This window comes from Notechis scutatus, chromosome 6 (assembly GCF_049901735.1).
Source record: "Notechis scutatus isolate UNSWTSFEM ecotype Mainland chromosome 6, rNotScu1.2, whole genome shotgun sequence".
Taxonomy (NCBI): Eukaryota; Metazoa; Chordata; class Lepidosauria; order Squamata; family Elapidae; genus Notechis; species Notechis scutatus.
The window spans coordinates 65,737,333-65,760,726 of NC_142014.1; the positions used below are offsets into that span (position 1 = coordinate 65,737,333).

The 23,394-nt window shown below is 38.8% G+C and overlaps 1 protein-coding gene across 3 annotated transcripts in view; it reads right to left on the reverse strand.

Moving 5' to 3' along the window:
* Nucleotides 1-6,257: 6,257 nt before the first annotated feature.
* Nucleotides 6,258-23,394, reverse strand: part of LOC113428880 (sodium- and chloride-dependent betaine transporter-like) — an 81,917-nt gene continuing 64,780 nt past the window's right edge. For all 3 annotated transcript variants that reach the window (XM_087968574.1, XM_087968575.1, XM_087968576.1), the window contains exons 13-15: nt 18,176-18,276; nt 13,612-13,782; nt 6,258-7,594 (exon numbers count right to left, since the gene is read on the reverse strand). In XM_087968574.1, the coding sequence (XP_087824700.1) occupies nt 7,445-7,594; nt 13,612-13,782; nt 18,176-18,276 (422 nt within the window). In that variant the 3' untranslated portion in view covers nt 6,258-7,444. The remainder of the gene's footprint in view (nt 7,595-13,611; nt 13,783-18,175; nt 18,277-23,394) is intronic.

Genomic DNA, 23,394 nt, shown 5'->3' on the forward strand with positions numbered 1-23,394 from the left:
CCCCAGTGCCTTATGTAGCACTATATCAGATACGCTGTGATGACCTGGGGCGTGACACAAAGGCAACACAGTCACATAAGTAAGAAGAGTCCCTTTAATGCATACAACTTTGCCCCCAATGTCAAGGTTACCTTTGGCTGGAGAAAAAACTCTCCCAAGAACAGTCTTTAAATGGAAGAAATTCAGTCCAAAACAAAGTACATACAAACTGTAAATAAAAATCCACACAAACCACGCTGCAGTAATTAACTTGACAGGGCAGGAGAAGGAATTGCAGACTTGAAAGGCCAGCGAAACACACACAATTGGGAAGACGCCAGGACCCCAGATAAGCCTCAACAATATCAGATAAGTCACGATTTATTTCAACATTTGCTGTGCTCAACCTCCCTTTTTAAACACTGTGTTCCCAGCTGCAGCTAATGAAGGGAATCAGGGCCCTTTCCTCTCCCGTAAGCCACACAACTCACGTTGCTCCCTTCTCCGTTCTTCCCTGCGTGCCCTAGGATGAAGAGGGGGTGGGCCTGGGTCTTTCTCTGAATTCCTTCTCCCTTGCTCTACCTTTCTCCTGCTCTGCCCAGCTGGACTTTGCCCTTCCCCAGTTTCTTCCACAGCCAAAGGAGCCTCACTCCCAGTTCCTGTCAGCTGCTCAGCCTCCCCCTCAGAATCAGATTCCGACAGAGGCATGACACATGCCATCTTCAGCATACCTTGCTTTGCTGGCACCCTGCCATAAAATGCAGGGGGGAGGAGATTGAGAAAGTAGAGAAAGGGCATGGGGAGGAAAAGGGGGAATGACAGGTTGACAGGAACCAGAGGTGTCAATCCAAAATGAATTGGTTGATCAAGAATGAATGCAAAACTCCACCAAAGAGGCATCAAACCTCAAAGCCATTCCCAAAACATCCAAAACAAATGCTGTTGGATACTGATGGACTGGTCAAAGGGGAAGGGCCAGGGAGATGGGAAAAATACATGCTTTTTGCAGGAATATTAGAGCCAGCTTTGCTTACACTGTAACCAGAGGTGGACTACTGGGGGGTTGCAGGGGTTTGGGAGAGCCCCTAGCTAAGATTCGGTGCAGTTCAAAGAAACCTTAAATCCCACTCCTGGCTGGCCCTGCCCTCCCCTCCTCTCCCAGGAGTTCCCAAGCAGCAGGGCATGCATGGAGGCTCAGGGAGGGCAAAAAATGGGCCTCCTGGAAGTTTGGGAAGGGCAGAAATGGGCCCGTTTCCGGCTTCTAGAGAGCCTCCGAAGGCTCGAGGAAAGCCTCCAGAGCCTGGGGAGGGCAAAACATCCCCCCTACTGTGGTGCAGGAGGCCAACTAGGCCATGCCCATCATGGCCACGCCCACCCAGCAACCGGGCAGAGAACCGGTTGCTAAATTTTTTGAAGCCCACCCCTCAACTTCATAAAAGTGAACCCTTCACTTTACCAATAAAATTCTATGTTCCTAACGCACTGCTTTATGTAGCTTTCCACATATGATGAGCTAGAAAAAAACCTACAAGTCTAAAAATAAAACCTCTCCTTTATGAAGGCAGGGATTGACAATAGGAGATACCGATCAATGCCTATGTTCTCCAACCCAGTAAGGAGGAGTTGATGTTATTTTCCTTTAAAGTGCTTTTAAGATTCAGTTGTGTTGTGCCCTGGTTCCCCAGGCCGAGTCCCTGCTTTTTTGATAATTGCTGTGGTGACCAATGAAGCATAAAGCAAGATAAACATTCATTGCAGATGGGGAAAGGCAATAACACACACACAAAAAGAACTCTTTCTGTGGGTTATCATAATTTGATGGATTCTGGTCAAAAATGCAATGTGATCTGCATTCTGATCCAATACTTTGCCACCCAGAAAGGAGAATGTGAATTCTAATTTACCTCAGAGTTGGCTAGCCAAATTCCTCCCATTTTGCAATGCTGGGCTTCTGGGATAGAATAGAAACTAGGAATATTCAGGGGTTCCTTTGGTGCCCACCACACTTTCCCTGCCTCACCTTTCTGAATGTTTTTGTAAAGATGATGCTAACATTAAAAAAATATAAATGGGAAACTGGAACATAACAAAACAGTTTTCTGTGAAATTATCTTTATTTTCACAATTGCTTCTGATCTCCACATCAGCATTCTTTGAAAATAAACACGATTGAGATATACAGCCTAGTTTTCTGTTTGGAACAAAGGCTGGATAGTGAACAGCATTTTCATCCATTTTCCCCCATCCCTTCCACAAAAATACATGTTGTGTGAATTTTCATACATATAGATTTTGGCCCGCATTTATTACATGAAGTTTCAGATTTTTATGATAGCATGACTTTCATAGTTTTTAATAGATCACAGGCACTAAAATATTTCTCATAACTTTCATTTATGTCTTTAGTATCAGCATGGCTATCTTGTTGGCACAGTGTTATTTATCTAAGCTGTAGCACATAATAATGTCCGAGGAGCATGTACCTCTAGTTTATTTCCAGTGAAAGCAGAATGCCCTCACTTTAAAATTTATTAGCCCATTTCCGGTTCTACCAGCATCTATGCAGAGGTTGAAGGCCAATTATAGATCTACTCTATCAATAATTTTAGCTGCCCCCAACAAATCATAGCAAAGTGACCAATTTTGATAAGGCAACAAATCAGCTACAGTTTTCACCTAACCTTCTGTAATCGATGTATGAGCCAGAGGTTTTCAAGTTGTAAAAATGAGGCGCATTCAATATCCAAGTTTATGGCTCAAAAGTGCCATTAGCTACTAATTAATTACCACATTTACTGCATTTCTTTCTTAGGCACAGATCACCTCAGTTTCTGAAAAAACTGAAAGAAATTTCAACCATTGCATTCATAAATTAAGGAAATGGGACTGTATCTTATGTACAAAGGATTATCATATATATAGATGTGCACTCATGAAATATAGCTCAAGATACTTAGAAGGAAGGAAGCTAACATTGTTTCCATGTGGGGTACTTCAAAGAAATGTCTCAATTGTCATCATCTCCTATTTAAATACAAAGGCAGCATTATTAGATGAGGCATTCACATTGAAGTGAGCATCATAAATTATACAGAGGTTCTCTTTGTATGTAGTGAACTGACCAATTGGAATGGATTGAAAAATAATTAGAAGTGGAAGCTTGGTTGATTTGGTTGACTTCCAAACTGGAATAGAAGCCATTCACATGCTAAATAACTGCAAGTCAGAATATTGTGGAAGGCCAGAAGTAGGGATAATTTAAAAAAAAATAGTTAATTGGTAACTTTACACGGACCATCTTTTTTGCATGAAGACGCTGAAGACAAGAGTGTTTCTTATGATTTTGCTTCACAGTGGACAATTAGGAATGTATAAGTTAGAGATATAGAACATATGTGATATGTCCTTAGTTCATATTTTCATACAGACAAATCTGTTTTATCTTTCCAGTCGATATGCAGAATGAAACAGCTACCCATTGGCATTTACAGTTTTCCATATTCTACAATGCAGTTCTGTTTTTCTAAAAAAAGGCATAGAAAATGCACATAGCATGATACAGTGCATACAAAAATGCATATCTTGGTGAAAGAGCATGGCAAATATAAACATTGTTTTCATAAAATGTGTGATTAGACAAAAAATTGCAAAATGTATTACAATACAAAAGATGTATCATTTTCATGGATTTTCTTTTTAAATCAAAGGATCAGAAACATTATAGCATTATATCAGAAAAATTAAAAATTGGAAAAAACCATATTAACTTGGTCTGATCAGAGGAATCCTCTGAAAATGTCTATGAAGGGAATGCTGATGGGAAAGCGTTCCCATTCCAAACATAAAATTTCTATTGAATGAATGAATAAATGAATGAATGAATGAATGAATGAATGAATGAATGGCAGTCATAAAATCACCATGCACCTATACTCCTTAAAATGCCTTTCCTCCTTTCAAGTAAACTAAGCACGTAGTTTATTAAGCACATTGATTAAGGGTTATAGATAATGGAGGTCTTCTAGTCCAATCATTTGTTCAAGCAGGAGACTTTATACCATTCTGGACAAATGGCTGTCCAATCTCTTCTTAAAAACCTCCAGTGATGGAGCACCCACAACTTCTGAAGGCAAGCCATTCCATCGATTAACTGCTTTCACTTGACAGGAAATTTCTCCTTAATTCTAGGTTGGAAATCTCTCTCCCTCCCTCCCTCTCTCGTAAGCTTCCATCCAATGCTTCTTGTCCTGCTCTCAGGACAACCTCCTCTTCTCTGTGACAGCCCTGAAATATTGGAAGATTCCTAGAATTCAGCCTTCAGTATAGTCTTGCTTCTTCATCCATCTAGTTCTCAGAGACCCCAGTTGCCTGAATAGGTCTCATTTAAATTTTCTCTTTTTGGTTGATGAAGCTTACAGATTAACAGAGTTGGAAGGGATCTTGTAGGTCATCTAGTCCAATCCCACCATCCAAGCAGAAGACCCTACACCATTTCTGACAAATGGCAGTCCAATCTCTTCTCGAAAGCCTCCAGTGATGAAGCTCACACAACTTCCATAGGCAACTTCTGTTCCATTGGTTAATTGTTCTCACTGTCAGAAAATTTCTAATTTCTGGGTGGAATCTCTCCTTGTTCAGTTTCCATCCATTATTCCTTGTCTGGCCTTCAGGTGATTTGAAAAATAGGTTGACCCCTTCCTCTCTGTGGCAGCCCCTCAAATATTGGAACTCTGCTATCACGTTTCCCCTGGTCCTTCTCTTCACTGATAGCTCAAGTTTACAAACATAGCCATGCTACATCCATTAATGAATCTTAACATGTTAAAGTAGACTTAGCTCTATCCTCATCTCACTGAGCATGTAGAGCTCAATGGAAACAATCACCAGATGTGCAAATGAGGTTTCTTTTATCCCATTGCTATGACCACCTTATTCAGCCCTGTCTATCTCAGCTCCTCCTGTTAGTCAATCTTGACTTCCAGTTATAATAGCTATTAAACTGGCTGAACATTCTGGCAGTTGTCATCCCTAGACATTGAGATAACACTTCTGGTTATGGAAGGAGGAAGCTAGGGGCAAAGAGAAGCTACACTGGAAAGAAGGAATTGTGGAAAAGATATGGGATATTTTGCCAGGTTGGAAACTCTTTAGGGCAAATGTGGACTGGGAAAAGTTAATTATTCCTCAGAAACTTGTTGTGAGCTATTGTGTCATAAAAATCAAACCAAGCAAACTATTGTGAAATGCCTTGACTTTCTTTCTTTCAAGGGAAGGTAATCCTCAATTTACAAGCGTTCATTCAGTGACCATTCAAAGTTGCAACGGCACTGAAAAAAGTGACTTACGACAGTTTCCCACACTTACAACCATTGCAGCATTCCCATGGTCACGTGATCAACGCTCAGGCACTTCACCACAGACTCATAGTTATGACAGCTGCACTGTCCCGGGATCACATGATCTCATTTTGTAATCTTCTGATAAGCAAAAGACAATGGGGAAGCCCGATCCATTTAACAACTGTGTTACCAACTTAACAATGGCAGTGATTCACTGATCAACGGTGGCAATAAAAGATGTAGAATGGGGCAAAACTCACTTAACAAATGTTTCACTTGGCATGAAATTTTGGGCTCAATTGTGGTTGTAAGTCAAGGACTACCTGTGCTACGGGTGTCAAACTCGCTGCGTCATGTGATGTTTTGCATGTAGGCCATGCCCAACGTTTTGTGACGTAGGGCATGGCCTACACTTGATGCATCTGACCCATGGGCCACCAGTTTGACACCCCTAACCTGTACTATGTACTTACTCTCAGATAAATGAATATAACATTTAATCTTCATCTCAAATAAACCTTAAACATTTTCTACTGCAGTCTGAAATAGCATCATGCAACCTAGTAACAATGGAAATTTTCCTGCTTTGGGCGATGTTATTTAAAGGTAGGTTGGAAGCAGGGCTGTTAGTGGCAATCCAAATGGGGATTACAAGCCCTACCCCTTTTTTATATGCATCACTGGTGCAACTCCTGCAAAAAAAATGGGGGGGGGGGGCGTGCAAGGCTTTAATTATACAATTATGGCTACTGTTTTAACTTTTTATATTTTCCAGAAATGCTTCTGCTGAAAAGTCAAATTCACAAGCACTATTACAGCAAGGGACAATGACTTCAATTGTATATACAATTTCTTGAAAACTGCATTGCTTGGGATACAGGGCATTTCTGAAAACAGATGCAAAGAAACAAAGAATTCTGTCAATTTGTAGGAGTACTAAGTGCTATGGGAGAAATTCTGAGGACATTCATGCTGCATAAGAGCATATTAAATTGTCTTTTTTAAAAAAGAGCAGTTACATAGGAAATAAAGGCAGGCAAACCAGCTAGCTCTGCACAACTCTTGTTCTTCTGGCTGATTGTAAGTTGCATGTCTTATTTTGTTACTTTTGTGTTATTGATCATATGCAAGTTTTTGCATCGCTGTTGCAAGATACTTGTCCAGGAGTGGCTCATTCTCAGGTTGGTTATTTCTTACTGCTTCCCACAAACACTAAGGCAATTTTGGTATTTCCTTTTTGCAGCAGTTCCCACTCGAGTCACTTTTCCCCCCTAGTTTTCCAACAACTCAAGAACATCACACAGAGCACTGTCAGTTGAGGTATATTCATCCTGAAAGACTGTCAGCCTTTCAGTGCCAATCTTTTCTCCAAAAGATAAGGAAGAGAATGTGAAGGAAGTATCTCACAAAATTATTTTGCTTCCAATTTGCCACTTTTCCCTCCTCTGGGCTGTCACCAGTGGGAGAGACTGTCCAATCAATGTTAATTTAGAAACTCCAAATAGATTAGTATGATGTTTGTTGAAAGAAGCCCTCACCTGTAGCAGATTTATGTAAACCATTGAGAACAATAGAAAAAAAAGTAATCCATCAAATTCGTCCAAGACGCATTCATCCTGCTGTCACATGAGTACAAATTTGGCTAATCTCAGAGGTTCCTGGATTAGGGATTTTTCACAGAATTGTTAACATTGCATCAAAGAGTGGAGGTAGCAGTGGAAGAATGATTAAAGAAATGATGACTCAGGTTGACCATCTTCAACAGATGGTTTTCAGGTAACCTGATCGTGCTGCGTATTTAATTCTTGCAAACAGAATACAACACAGTTCAAGATGATAGATCATAGATGTATATGCAGCATGCACAAAGTGATAGCTCCATTCTCCAACAATGTCAACGAGAAGGGTTTCATGGAGATCTTGAGCCATGATCCCCACCGCGATGATTTTGCAGCTGCTCTTTTACTCATGGTAAAACAAGGGTTGGTTCTTTTCCATCCCGTGATCAGTTCTTAAAAATTACTGACATCTGAAGAGAATAAGGAAGACCTCAGAGGAAACTCAGCCTGGATATAAGCAGAAGTCTTCAGAAACATGGAGAGGCTCTTCCAGAATGTCAGAAAGCTCTAGAAGTTGGTTTCCTTCCCCGTCTTTCCAAGTACTTCCTTGATTGGGCGCTGGGATCCCACTTCAGAACATTCCCACTGAGAACTGCCAATCAGATGCTTCTTTGGCTGGGGCAAGTCTTCGGATGGAGCAGTGAGCTGGCATATGCGCTGTGGAGAGACAAGGAGAATGGCAGGCAGTATCTCTGTTAATTAAACATCAGGAAAATTGACACCCAAATTAATCTGCCTCAGTTGGGGTGGACAAAGGTAGTCCAAAAGCCCATCCATGAAATTTTCATAAGGCAAGTTTATTGGAATATACATTTAAAAGAGCAGATGGGAAATGGCTTAATGCTTTGTGCCATTTTGCTTTTAGAATCACTGCTTGTTGACACATGATAGCACACAATAGAATCCCCAGCAATGCTTACAGTAGGGATGTTTTAATAGATTGCATAGTTATAAAAGTATGGGATTAGGAAGGAAAACACACTCATCTATTGTGGCAATTAGAGATGAGAATTTTGTTTCCATTAAGGCATTTGGGTTTTTATTTTCCAATCTTAAATTTGTTTTGCCCCATTCCTATAAGAATTTGCTTCTTTGTTTTTACTTCTCATGAGAATATGCATATTGTCACTGTCATTTCTCCAGTACATGCACATTCGTGCAATTATGGCTAACTAGATATTTTTATATTCAATTTTTAATCAGAAAACAACATGATAACACTTGCAATATTGTTGTTTTTGGTTCATATATTGGTTTGAGAAGTGTAAATTCGATAAATGTGCATTTAAATGCACAGCAAGCTAGCTATTCTTCCATACCCATGAGGGGAAAGGTTTCATAAGTCAGACTCCTATGTGAATAGTTCTGTCACTAATAGCTTTGTAATAATCAACAACTTCATCTTTTCTCTCTGTAATGGTCTCATGAATAAACTAAACAGTTTCACAACCTGGAGACCCACACAGGCCATATGACTTCACTGGGCCTTCAACTTCACTTCGAAAGCCCTGTGCAAAAAATGAGCTAAGACTCCTGAAAAATGCTATAGATTTATTCCCTGCTAGCCTCTCTTTTTCAGAACTTCCTTTATTTGCTTCTCTACCACCTTCACCCAATGCTAGTCATTTGAGAAATGAAGATTCTCATACAGTGTTGCATTAAGTCACCAGTTTTGTTTCTGAGAACCATCTGTTCTTAAGGCTCTAATACAACTGTGGTACTACAAGAATAGAATCTCCTCAGAAGGTTCATCGTGAAGATGGAAGTGGAGACACTGTTTCTATCATGGAAACTGGTATAAATAGTAAATAAAATTAATGAAACAATTTTTTCATTGCGTTACCCAACAATCAAGAAGCCTCCACTCAAATTCAGAGGTCCTTGTGCAACTCTGGCTTGCTCATGTAGATTTCTACCCATTTGAGATCAAATTTGCTCTATGTCGAAGAACAAAATATTGTCCTCTCCTTACTACAGTTAACATAAGAGCTCTTCGTTTTCACAGCTCCTGATGTTTTCTAAGAGATTCTCTTTACATTCAAAGGGAGGCTTTATCATGTGAGAAGTTGCCAGATGGATGTGATTAGGCCACCTCCGATGCAAATTGCTGTACTCCAGGAGTTATATGTACTGAAGAACAGTATGGCTGCTCTCTAGAGTATTTCAATATTATTTTTGTAAAATGATTATGTTCTCCAGAATGGTTGCGCAAATGGAAATATTAGTAGTTATAGTACTTATATTATTTGTTTATAGCACCCAACATGAGCCCTATAATCAAATTCACTGGTGGTGGCTAATATGTTTTTAAGGTACTTGGATTGTAGAATGTTCATAAACCAAATGTTGGTTTGAAGAGTAAAACTGGGGTTGGCTGTGCTTTTCTCTGTGGAAATAATTTTAAAAGTTTCTACTTCTGCTAATATTAATTAACAGATTTTCTCACTATGATGTTCCGCATCTCTACTTTTCTATTAAATGATGCACAAAATTTACTCTTGGTCAAATGGATTTTTTTATTTTAATTATTGTGTAATAACTGATGTTTTAACATTTGTTCCAGCTGTTTATGTTAATTATATTCTGTGCTGTTTGTTTTGGCCTCTGGCAATAACAATAAACTGAATTGCAAAAAGCAACCCCAATATAAATTATGTTTTCCCCTCACCTTCATCATTTAGTCTTGTTACAGTCTATTACATCAAGCTCAATTCAGACTCAACCTACGCTGTTCCATATTCAGATTGAAAGGATTCTACCCTAGATTTAATGCTATGTGGTTTTCCCCATTCCATTCCATAATATACATTTGCAGAGCAAAATGGGATGGAGAATGCCTCTCCCTGAACCTAAGGTAAACTCCACATGCTGGATTGATCCTATTTTTTAAAAACAAAAATGTGATCTAAGAGCACAAGACTTTTTTAGATTAGATTTCCTCAATTGGAATATTGTCTAGATGAAGAATTTGAAAAATTTGAATTCACGACCCGACGTAACAGTTGCTGAGATTTTGAGAGATGATGGCTGAAGGATTGCCAGGTTGGCAGTTAAAAAGTAACTTGAAAATGACTCCCAATACTATGGTGCTATCTCAGAGGAGTATCTGCAATCTATCATCATCTTTTAATGACCCCATAATCCCTTGTCTGGGCAACTGAATGAAGCTAGCAAAGTGGCTGGATGCTCTTCCTATCACCAATGCAGAGTTTTGTTTAGCAGATAAATTCTCATTGTGCACAGAGAGAGAAATATCAGCCTCCACTTAGGATCAAACTCACAGCCTCCTGATTGTGAGGCAAGAGCTCCACCTCTAGGCCACTGCACACTCCTAGGAACATCTGCAATCTATGTATCATGTAAGCAAACAAATGAAGGTGATTTCAGAGGAAATGGCTAATAATTATATCTTGGTAACTCTACTATTTCTTTCAAGCTTAGGCTCCAAATGATAGAAAGGTACAAACTAAGGTTCATAATGTAGGAAGGAGTAACTCTGGCATACACACACATGCAGACAAATTATTTGTGTCAAATAAGTGGCCAGACGTGAGAACAAATGGACCTTAGAACAGGGTGTCCAACCTTAGTAACTTTAAGACTTGTAGACGTAAAGTCCCAGAATTCCCCAACCAGCAAGGCTCGCTGAAGAATTCTGAGAGTTGAAGTCCACATGTCTTAAAGCTGCCAAGGTTGGAACCCTTGGAGGGAAAGATTTGAGTTAAATTGGCAAGAGCTTGTTTTCCAATTATTTAACAATAAAAGCAACAACCCGGGTAGCCCTATATAAATCAAACTGCTGAAAAGAAGATTATTTTAAATATCCATAAGTGATATGTGAGCTGTCATTTCAGAACAAATTTTTTAATCTAGAAATACATGAATTGTGTCTGCATATATTCTGGTTGACCTTCAGTTTCTGAGAAAATGTCGGGTAGAACTTTCAAACTCAAAGAAACTAATTCTTGGTTTAAGATGGAATCATACACATACATAGCATAAATCCCATTTAATTTCATGGGATTTCAGTTTGTGCAAATTCTTGCAGCAGCTAACTAGGTGTTCCACTATTTCTTCAGCTTCTTTGCAAAGATGGCATTTGCTGTCTGCTTATCATTATTGGGTTTTTAATATTTTAATTAAAATTATAAAAAGGAGATTAAAAACTAGCAAGAACTAATACAAAGTAAAAGAAAAAAAGAAAAAAACAGGAAAGAAGTCAAAAGCATAAAAAGAAAGAATGAAAGAACTAGAAAAAGAGCATTTCTGATTTCCTTTGCTGTGGTTATAACTACAAATACAAAATTATCTCTTACTTTATGATTACAAAACACCTTACTTTTTCCTACAATCTATATAATCTATCTATGGTTTTTCCTCAAAACCACAAATCATAAGATCAACTGTTTCTGTTTGATGCAAAAAGTATATACTAAAAGAGGAAATCCTGTAAGAGGTTTCCAGTCGGCAGTATATATAGACATTCTCTTTTCTCTGATCAAGGAAGTCAATTTAGCCACCTCTGCAAATTCCATCCTCTTCAACAATTGTTAGTCTTGGTTGCTTTGGCTCTTTATCATATTTTGCTTTAAGCTTCACTTCCTTTCCTTTGCTCTCTGGGTCTTTGTCTCATGTTATCCACGTTAGGTGGATATTAAACCAGGGCTGACATATAATGTCATTTGTTATTACATTGGTATCCTTAATCAGTAAATAACATTCTGGGGACATGGCATCACCTTTCTAAAGTCTTGGGGATGACATTGCTCTAAGGTTTATTTCAGGATTTGTGTGGAGTTTCTGTGATGACCCAGAGTGTAACACAAACATAACAAACTCCAAAACATAAATAAATGTCCTTTAATGCCTCCAACTTCGCCCCACAGTTCAATAATTCTCAGTTGGAGATAAAACGTATTCAAAAATAGTCTTCAAAAGAAAGCAATACAGTCCGAACTTAATGAGCAGATAGAGGTGAAATAAAAAACCAAAACAAACTACAATGAAGGAATTTCCACAATGGACCAGGATAAGTAATTACCAACTTCAAGGAGATAATAAGGCACAGTCTGTTGGAAGGACGCCAACCAAGATAACTTCAGCCCAGAATAACACACGCTTTGCTTCTGGCAACGCTGTGTTTTAACCGTCTCTCTTATATACTATTCTTCCCAGCTACAACTAATGAGGAGGATCATGGTCACTTCCTCTCTCGTAAGCCAAGTTGTTGCCTTCTCCATTCCTCCCTGCATGTCCTAGGATGAAGAGGGGATGGCCCTGGTTCCTTCTCTGACTGCCCAACTGGCCTCTGCCCTTCCCCAGCCTCCTCCACAACTTCTGGAGCCACACCTCCACTCCCTGTCGGCTGTTCCTCCTCTCCCTCAGAGTTTGACTCTAACAAGGGCATGACAGTTTCCCAGCGTTTTGAACTGAATTGCATTTCGAATTATTCCACTGAGATAAATGTTCATTTGCATGAAAGTATTGAGTTCTATTGTTCTCCTCTATTGTCATCCCATAATCTACATGTATCAGTGAAGAAACATCTATCAACAAGAAGAAATGGCTGGGTTTACACATTGGCTTCTGCTGTGGTTTATTTTAATCATGGTTTGTGGAAACAGAAATCCAGGACTTTTTCAGTGGTTAGATAAATCGTAGTAGTTGAACATGTAAAATTAAACTGTCACGAATGCATTATTTATAATGCTGAAACCAAACAATTCACATTATGGATCAGTGTGATTTGTGAATTCAACCAATGATTACCTATAGTTATTGCAACATATTATATTAACCATAGTTATAACCCAAAGCAAGTTTTGAATTTTACAGGTATTTCTTAACTTGCATCCCATTTGCTCTGTGCCTCAGTCTTCTGAGGTAGAGCAATAATTATAACCATGATTGTCAATTAGGCAACATAATCTATGGTTGGCAGTGACTGGGTTTTGATTTGTTATCATTTGCACAGTGTTAAGTTTCTAAGTTAGAAGACAAAAAAATGCATAGCTAGAAGAAATAAAAAGTGCATTTTGTCAGCTTGAAAAAGGATTGAGGTGTGAAACATTTCTTAAGGATTTGGGAATTATTTTTCCATTCTATCTTTGATTATTTGCACATATTTTCCACTTGATTTGATCAATATAATGGCAGTGATGATTCAGAACAAGAGGCAGACAAACTAGATTAAAATACACAAACAGCCTTTATGAAGAAGTTTTCGAAGCACTAAGGCAAGGCTGTCAAACTCGTGTTGTCACAGTGGTGTCATGTGACCTATTGTGACTTTTTCCCCTTTGCTAAACCGGGCATGGGCATGGCCAGTGTGTGACACATCTGGGCCCTGGACCCGAGCTTGACACCCCTACACTATGGGTTTAGTCTTCTACAATTAACGGTAACCAAATTTGCTTTTGTTAGTTAGTTCTTTCATGTATCAAAAGGCATCTGACTTTCTTCCATTATGAAGAGGCACCAACCCAGCTTTTATGGTGTTGCTTTACTTTAGGGCTTATGTTACCTTGGAAAAACAATTGTCCTAGGATACAGAATACATCTCTTTCAGTAACACAAATGGCCTGAAAGAACCTGTCAATTCTCTCTCTTATGAATGATCATGTAAAATAACCAAACAAGGTTCTGTGACCTCAGAGAAGCTCTGTCGTTATTACCTCTTTGAAAGATCCTTTGGTTCTCAGGAAGCTGAATATAATATAAGATGGTATGCAGATCATAGAAGCCAACGCCAACACCCAACCCACTGCAATCCCCCACGGAGGATATTCATAAACGTTGTTGTATTTGAGGGGTTGGTATCTAATGAGTGAAAACAGGAAGGTAGCCTGAGGATGACAAGAACAAACAGCGTGACAGGTATGCAGTAATAAATTAGAAAACATCTGTAAGAGATAATTAAGGAGAAGAAAAAGTACATTTAATCAAGGTCTTTCAGCATGACCCTTTTTCAGCCTTGAGCAAATAGTGTCTATAGTCAACTCCGATTGAGATGGTTATTAAGATCTGCTAAGTAGCTGCTGGCTTCTGCTCAGACTTTGGGTTTTAGCTCCCCATTTTTGTTTTTGCTTCCCACCCCCGAATATAGGAAGTCCTTGACTTACGACCACAACTAAGCTCAACATTTCTGTTGTTAAGTGAGACATTTGCTACGCGAGTTGTGCCCCGTTTTATGACCTTTCTTGCCACAGTGATTAAGTGAATCACCGCAGCTGATAAGTTAGTAACATGGTTGTTAAGTGAATCTGGCTTCCTCGTTGACTACTATTGATGAAGTTACCTGGTTTGGGTAATAAAATATTTCCAAGAAAACAAGCAAACTCAGAGAGCACAGACCCCCATTGACTTTGCCTGTCAGATGGCCGCAAAATATGTTCACATGACCTTGGGACACAGCCATGGTCATGAGTCACATGACCATGGGGATGCTGCAATGGTTGTAAGTGTGAAAAATGGTCATACGTCACTTTTTTTCAGTGCTGTTGTAAGTGGTTACTAAGGGAATGGCTGTAAGTCGATAGGACTCTTCCATGGTTACAGCCGGAATGGTTATATTAATCCAGAGTGCCATGCATGATTTCTTAGGCAGCTCAGCAGAACATGTGTCAACTCATAAAATATTTCTGTGGTCTTTTAGAGTTGCTAATAGAAAGGAAGGGGGAAGCAGTTGGTAGCTTGCATTCCATAAATGTTTTCAAAGATAGTTTCTAGGTGACCGAAGTTTCTGCCGTGCAAAATTCTAACTGGAGAGCATGATTGATTAATCTTGGCTATGGATGTGTCCCATTGGAGAATATAAATTATGATACACCCAGGGGGTGGAGGGAAACCAGGGCCAAGGTTGACTATGAATTATGTGTCTCAGAGTCAGATACACCCAGGCAATGCCCGCATCTTTTAACTCCCAATAAATCCTTTTGGAGTTTGGCTAGACTCATGATTTAAATGGCGTTAAGTGTTGGAATCCTGACAACATGATTATTTTGACTTCACAACACTTTCCATACAGGGATGGATTTGATTGAGAAAGGGAAGGTTGCTGTATTTTCCCTTCAAAACCCCTGATGGCCTGTCATTAAACCTGGCAAGTCTTCAGGCTGTATTGTGAAGGAGAGGAAGAATTTTGTATAAATATTTCAGAAGAGATAAAGGTTACAAAGGTCAGTGTTGCAGTGATAAAAAAAAAAAAAATCCTGCTCCTCTGTTCCTTCTGTGATTCTAGATCACTTGCAAGGCTCTCTCAGACTGACCTCAGAATCTACAAGAGGTCAAGTTTGAAGCTATGGTACATGTCCATGAGGAATCATACTTGTTGACAAGGATTAACTCGATGCAATAGGCCGCTTTTCCCCCAAATTAATTTTAGGAAATATATCCGCTGGAAAATCCTGGTGCAAAGCTATTTGAACCTAGGTCCAGCTTCAAGCTGGTGCTTGAAATGCAGCAAGGGACATGGCGCATCGCTCTTAAGGACTTGGATTGAATTGCCTCAAATTTCTTGATATCTTTATAGACACAATTTCCATGCCATCGAGTATTAGCTCAGCAGTTTTTCTCTACAGTATAAAGTGAGACTGCAGTGGAAACATAATTATTTCCCTGCTGGCTGGCAAATCTAATTATTACATCAGAATTTTTTTTTCTGCATGAGATGAAATATATTTTTTTCTTACCCTTTCCAGGTATTAGAAAATTGAAACATAATTCCTAAGACATTAAATGTTAAGATGTTTAAAGATCTTAATTTCCTCAATCAAATTGCAGGTAGTTTTCCATTCATGGATGACTTTAATTCATTGCTTTGTGCATATAATCACTTTTAATTTACTACAATTAATTCCTAGTTTTTGTTCTCCACAATAAGCATTTGAAGCTTGTAAACTTATGAATACCAACTTCAAGATCTTCAAGAAGTTGATCACATCATTGGTGTAAACAAAAACTCTTTTGTTAGCACTAGGGGATAGAATTCAGTTTTCCTTAGGGTCTGAGTTAAGGAGTGGATTAAATAAAGATTAACTAAAAAGGGGGCCAGAATACAACCTTGCTTAGTTAGCAATAGCACTTACACTTATATACCACTTTATAGTGCTTTACAGCCCTCTCTAAGTGATTTTACAGAATCAACCTATTGCCCCCAATAATCTGGGTCCTCATTTTATCCACCTCAGAGGGATGGAAGGCTGAGTCAACCTTGAGCCTGGTGAGATTTGAACTGCCAAATTGTAAGCAGCCGGCAGTCAGCAGAAGTAGCCTGCAGTACTGCACTCTAACCACTGCACCACCACAGCTCTTCTTCTTATAGTGAGAATTGGGACTGAAACAACTCTGCTTACTGTACAATCGACATATAAATATCTTGTAAAGCATCATAATTAATCTAGTAAGACAGAAATCCATAAATGTCTTTAATAATTTCTACCACAATCCTTCCCTAGAGATCAAACTTTCAAATCTATAAAGGCAGCAACAAGGAAGCCTCCAGATAAAAGAATATCATTTTTTTTCTGTTGGATGGTTTACAAAAATAAAGGTATTCAATAGTTGCTTGTTCTCTCTTGAAATGTATTTCTTAGTCAGTCAAAACTTGCTCTTTTTCTAAAAAATCACTGAGTTTCTCACATGGATGTTTGGCACCTGGTTTATTAAAACATTTCAGAGATTGATCAGATGGATAGCAGGATTAGATTTATTGCCTTTCTTAATGATTGGAACTGCAATAATACCAATGTTTAGGCACCTGGAAACTGCACTCAATATGTGTGAGGGGGAAGACCAACACAGATGACTGCCATTCTGCATTAGCTTTTTTCTAAATTCTGCAAGAATCAGAACTCCTCCACTGCTTTTCCGTTGTTTAGATGGGATATGAGTTTGTAAGTTTCCATAGTTGAATCTGGAAGCCTGCCAAAAAGGGACTTCATGCACTAAAAAGATTGCTAAAATATTCAACCTATTTAATAGACACACAATTTAACAGAGATGTTGGGCTTTATGCTTGGGCATAAAGGATGCTGAACCAGCAATCAACTGTCAGAAGGCAGGTTTTAATTGCTTATAAGAATTTTCTCCACTTTTCTGTTTATATTCTCTTTGGAAACATACAGAACCTGGTCTTGGGTCCATCTATGTACCCCTGCTTCTCCTATGTGATTTACTTCCTGGAAACTTGAAGGGTCATTCCTCAAAGATGAACCTGTAATTCATTCAGATAATCCAAAGCGATCATCCTAAACACCCTGTCATTATTTATGGTTCCCAGGTCATGATGTTGTAGATTATTTATTTATTTTTTGCATTGCATTGCACTTCCTTTATCCTGGAACTCCCCTAACTACAGCCATCTTCTTTAAATAGTCTTGATGACATTTTATTTACCTGTAAACTTCCTTCATTTTGTGTTATGCCATCTATTGATGTAAGTACCAATAGAAGAGTATAATTGTAGCTGAGGTTTAACTGTGGGCTACTTGGTGCTGTCTGAGCTTGGTGGTTTTCTTGCAAACATTTCATTACCAAATGGATGATATTACCTAGTTTGGTAATAAAATGTTTGCAAGAAAACCACCAAGTTCAGAGAGCACCAAGGACCCCTTTGATGCATTTGCAAGGTATATTTGTATCTGTATATCTCTTTTTCTGTAGATTCCTATTTTTGGCATCTCATTGTGAGCCACCTGAATAGCTCATGACATGTAAAAATATTTAAACTGAATTAAAAATAGCTAACAAGAATTACTACAGTGAACTATGCTAATAGAAAGAATTATACAATAATTAATAGTAATATTTCTGTAATTTCAGGCAAGGGAAATTAAAGGATTTTTTCTACACCATCACCACCAATGCGGAGGTGGTATTCAGCAGGTTCTGACCAGTTCTGTAGAACCAGGAGCAGAAATTTTGAGCAGTTCGGAATACCATCTCTGACTGGCCCCGCCCCCTTCTATTCTCTGCCCTCTGAGTCCCAGCTGATTGGCTGGGTCTTCTTTTGTTGCCCTGCACAGGAGAACGGAGCTGGAAAGCAGGTTAATGGGGTGGAGAGAGAGTGTGGATTTTACAGTATCCTTCCCCTGGAGAGGGAGGGAATGGAAATTTTACAGTATCCTTCCCCTGACATGCCCACCAAGCCACGCCCACAGAACCGATAGTAAAAAAAATCTGAATCCCACCACTGCACCCTTGCCATATATGTGTAAAAGACACAGTCAATGTACTTACCAGACAAAGACCAGGTGTGAAGTAGAGCCAGCAGTATTTAATCAGGGGCCAGGGTTTGTAGCCAATCATATCTTCAATATTGTCAGTAAAACGATCAGCTCCTTGACCATTGCAAAAGAGAACTTCATATAAACTCATGCTGTCAGAAACCAGTCAGATAAAGAAAAAGCCACCCCTCTGGCCTCAAATTCAATTGTACATCTTCCCTAGGAGTTCAAAGCAATCTAAAACTCTCCATAGGAATCTGCTAGCTTAAACCAATTTTCTTTAACCCTCCAATCATTCAATATTTCTCACGATTCTGGATTAGAATTCTTACCATTTTTTTTAGAATGTTACCTGTTACCTTCAGGTAAATTGGATTATGGCTGCTTTAATCTCCAGCCTTCATGGGCAATGGAAGAGACATTTGTATTATTAGACATTAGGCAAATGTGAGATACTCTGAATGATGGGAACTGTAGCCTAACATATCAGCAGGCTGAGATAGGCTGGTCCAAGGAATAAAGAAGCAATTTTATCACCTTCATGAGTGGATTATTCATGAGTTTTAAACCAGGTCTCTCAGACTTCTGTACAATATGCTGTCATTATTAATATTGATCACATATGAAGAAGCAAATAAAAGGGATATTATCCAAATCATTAGATATAGTCAAATGATGATAGAAAAAAGTTAGTACTGACAAATTTATAGAAAATCTGTAGAAACCTTTCATATTTATTTACCTCAACTTCTGTATGAAGACTTTTAGAGCTAATCCTTTCAAGATGACAGACATACTAAAATGCATATTTATAAAACTGAAATGAAAGGCGAACATTCGAGTTTTTATTGAAACATTAGACTAATAACAATGGAATCAACTTGGTAGTAAATGCCTACTAAATTCAGGGAGACTTCTGGCCATAAAAAGCCCTTATATTTTTATTTTATTTATTTATTTATTTATTTGATTTGCCAATTGTTTACAAGATAATAAGTATAAATGTATACATAGTTGTGAATACATGAAATGGGTACATATAAGAAAAATAAAAGAATAAGAGAAACAATAGGACAGGGACGGTAGGCACGTTGGTGCGCTTATGCACACCCCTACAGGCCTCTTAGGAAAGGGGTGAGGTCAATAGTAGACAGTCTAAGGTTAAAGTTTTTGGGGTTTGGGGAAGAAACTACAGAGTCGGGTAGAGTATTCCAGACATTGACCACTCTATTGCTGAAGTCGTATTTCCTGCAATCAAGTTTGGTGCGGTTTACTTTGAGTTTGTATCTATTGTGTGCTCTTGTGTTGTTATGGTTGAAGCTGAAGTATTCATTGACAGGTAGGACATTGCAATGTATGATTTTATATACCATGCTTAAGTCAGACCGAAGACGGCGTAATTCAAGGTTTTCTAGTTCTAGAAAAGGTTTTCTAGTTCTATTACCCAGATAAATTGGATTTTAACTTTTATAATCCTTTAGCATAAAGGCGGGCAATCCCATTGCACTAGTGGACATTTCTAATTTGTATTTGTCAAGAGGCAGATATGGAAGAGCCTGATTTAGTAATAAAATAGTGGCCATTGCATCATGTGACAAATGATGCCAAAGGAAACAATTGGATAATTCAAAGAAGAAAAGTGCTTACAGGGCCTTCTTGTTCCATCTGAGTCTTTCTAAGCAACATACCATAAGAGGACAGTCATGTCCTTTAGGGGACTGGAGACTAAAACACATAAAGAATGGTTGCTGGAACTGGGTATGTCTAGTTTGATGAAAAGAAGTAACAGGGGTGACATGATAACAGTGTTCCAATATCTCAGGGGCTGCCACAAAGAAGAAGGAGTCAAGCTATTCTCCAAAACACCTGAGGGTAGGACAAGGTAGAAACTAATCAAGGAGAGAAGGAACCTAGAACTAAGGAGAAATTTCCTGGCAGTTAGAACAATTAATCAATGGAGCAAACTTGCCTCCAGAAGTTGTGGATGCTCCAAACTGGAAGTTTTTAAGAAGAGATTGGATAACCATTTGTCTGAAGTGGTGTAGGGTTTCTTACCCAAGCAGAGGGATGAACTAGAAGTCCTTCCAACTCAGTTATTCCATTATATTCTATGTTAGTTTACAATGGCAAAATAATCCCCAAGAATCTTCTCTGAGTAAGGACCTTCTCTGATGAACACATTGTGTTTAAAGTCAATAAACTGTCATAAGCTGAAGCTCACGACATGTCTACAGTAGCTAAACTGATGTAGAGTTGAAATTGGGGTGGGAGAAGGGACTGGAAAGACAGGTCAGTTATGCAGGGCCAGTTATATGTCAGGTAAATTCCAAGCACCTCATCAGGTAACAATGATAATGTAGGAGACGAGCCTGAGGGAGGTTGAGCCCGACATGTCATCACTCATGAGTTCCTTTGTGCCCACAAGAGATCTAAGTCCAGCCCATCATGAATTCCTTATTTACTTCCAAATTGTTTTGACCGTTAGTAGTACAGATTCAGATGTAGGGAGCTTAAGCTTACAATAAATCTTTATACCCATTTGAACTGCCTGGATCTCCTGATTTCCCTGGGTTTGACAGATGATGTATTAAAAATCTCTGACATATTGCTATAATCTGAATTGTTTTTTTGGGAACAGTTCCTCTCTTGCTTATTTATTGTGCTAACTGATTTGCCTTTCAGTTCTGAATTATTTCTGGCCATGTCAGAACAGCCTTTGCCGTTTCTTTAGGTAACACAAAAGTAACACTCTCTCCCCACCAGTCTGCAAAGAAGTTCACTTCCTTGAGATTTTATACTTCTGACCCTCCAGAACTATGTTTCTCAATTTTAGTAAATTTAAGATGCGTGAACTTCAACTCCCAGAATTCCCCAGCCGGCAACGCCAGCTGGGGAATTCTGGGAATTGAAGTCCAGGCAACTTAAAGTTGCTAAGGTTGAAAAACACTGCTCCAGAGGTTCCTGCATTGTAGCTTCCCACATCCATCACTATCGCCTGTGCTGTCTAAGTCTTCTGCAATAATCTCAACGGATCTGATCTACCCCTGATCTTTTCAGCATAAAGAGAGAGAGAGATATATATCTGTTCTCTTGCTCTTCTATAACCTAATCAGCAAAAGAAGATAGCATGAGCCTTCACTTTGCTGATAAGTTCCAGAAGGGAATGTGTTGTGCCCAGTTGTTAAGGCAACATGAGGACGCTTGCTTAGCTTTCAAAACAATGCTACTGTTGAGAATGAATATTCCCTGGTTGCTAAGCAACTGGGTTCCAAGGCTGTAGGCCCATCCTGGAAGTTATACAATCGTCTCTGCACTAGCAGTAAAATGTATCTGCAAAACTGGAGGTAGACACAGTAAACAATACAGACTGGTTTCCTTCCTTAATTTCCATTCCCAATAATAAGTGACAGTGAAGTGATGCAGTTTTAGATCCTGGCTTCCAGTTTACAACAACTCCCAAAGTGTGTTAGATTTTGTAGAGAAAAAAAACCAGGATTCCTTCCACCCTTTTTTAATCCTCACAGGCTGTTCCCTTTGGCCATTGCAACAACAGCAACAAGAAGTTAGCTGGAAACTAGAAGTTCGTTCAAAGGAACAAATCAGAATGCAGTAAATCCTCAATTTTTAGCAACAACCATCTGTTTGACAGGCAGGGGGAATCCTGCCAAGGTGTGGGCAGTATTTCGAGGCTGGCAACAGATAAGCCTAGAAACATGTGTCTTTATTCACAACATTTGCTATTACGCTTCGTGGTATAAACACAGAGGATCTGAACTGCCAAATGAGAGCATGGTTTTTTCATACCAAAACTGGGTGAGGGTTTCCTTGATGGGGGGATGAGGGAGAACTGAAAGAGTTCAAGATAAAGAAATGAGGGAATTCTTGATCATTTCCAGATGCCGTATTTTGATACAAAAATAGGCATGAATGTTTTGCCTTGCAATAATCTAAAACAGCCATCGTTTACTCATTCTGAGTAAATGAGGAGAAAGTTCTTTTACTCAGTCATGCATAGCTCTTCCCCTTCAGTTATGTTGTAAGAAAATCTAAACCCAATAAATTGTCTCTAGCCTCCTCCTCTTCCTCTAAGTAAAAGACTGGGTGAGAAAAACTGAAAAAATTTCCTCAGTTACAAACTTATTTAACAACCCAGAACGCATCTCTCAAACATGATTGACTAAGACAGCCCAGTCTCTCTGCTAATGGGAAGGATTTTTATTCCATTTGATTATCCCACCTTTATTTTTACAAATGTTTACAATAACTTTACAAATAGTGACGGACATATCCAACACTCCTTCTTCATCTTATTTTTCCCAGCCCTGTGGGTTTTTCCCAACCCTCTAAAGGAGAGAGTAACTGGCCCAAGGTCATTTCATGGCTAAGGCGGGATTTGAATTTATCATTTCTTGCTTACTTGCCTGGTGCCTTAACCACTAGACCAAAGACACTAGTGATACAATGAAAAATAATCTCCCGAGGCACTTTCCAGAAATGATGGTGGGTAGCATGATTTTACATTACTAGAGGCACAGGTAAAAATGGATTGTATTAGTAGCTAACTGGACTGAACATGCTATAGGAAGTGGACAATTTGGATCCATTAAAATTAGGTTATAACGGAGAGACATTTCAGCCCAACTGCAAGAATGTCCTACAGAAAATAACTACCGGTAAATAATGAGGTCTGTTCTGACCTTGAAAAGTACTATCATCTCACTGGTGGAAAAAGAAACCCTTCAAATTCAAATCTAGAAACACAACAAAATAAGTGCAGCTCACTCATTTAGAAAAAAATAAAAATAGGAAATGAGGTTTTCATCCTAGTCTAAGTATTATGAAGCATTTAAGAGCCTGAGGATAGCTTCTATTTAAGATACTTAAAAAACATTATATAAGAAGTGCCCTGGATCAAATCAAAGCCCTGTCAGATTCAGTGTTTGATTCCCACAATAGCTACCAGATGCTAAAGGGAAACCCTCAGTTGGATTCAGTAATTCCTCTTGCTTTCTTCCTTAGCAACTGAGATCCAACATCAGTTCCCTCTAATGCTTTAGAAATGCAAAATCATCAAGACCAGAAATCCTGGCAGCTTGAGCCAGCAACAAATGGGAGAAATGTGTGTGCTTGCTTGTCTGTTGTTTTTCCTCCTCTAAAAGGAGATATGTCTAAGTTTTAGCTTCAATACTTTCAATATTCAATATTTGCATTGCTTTCCTTGATATTATGTAA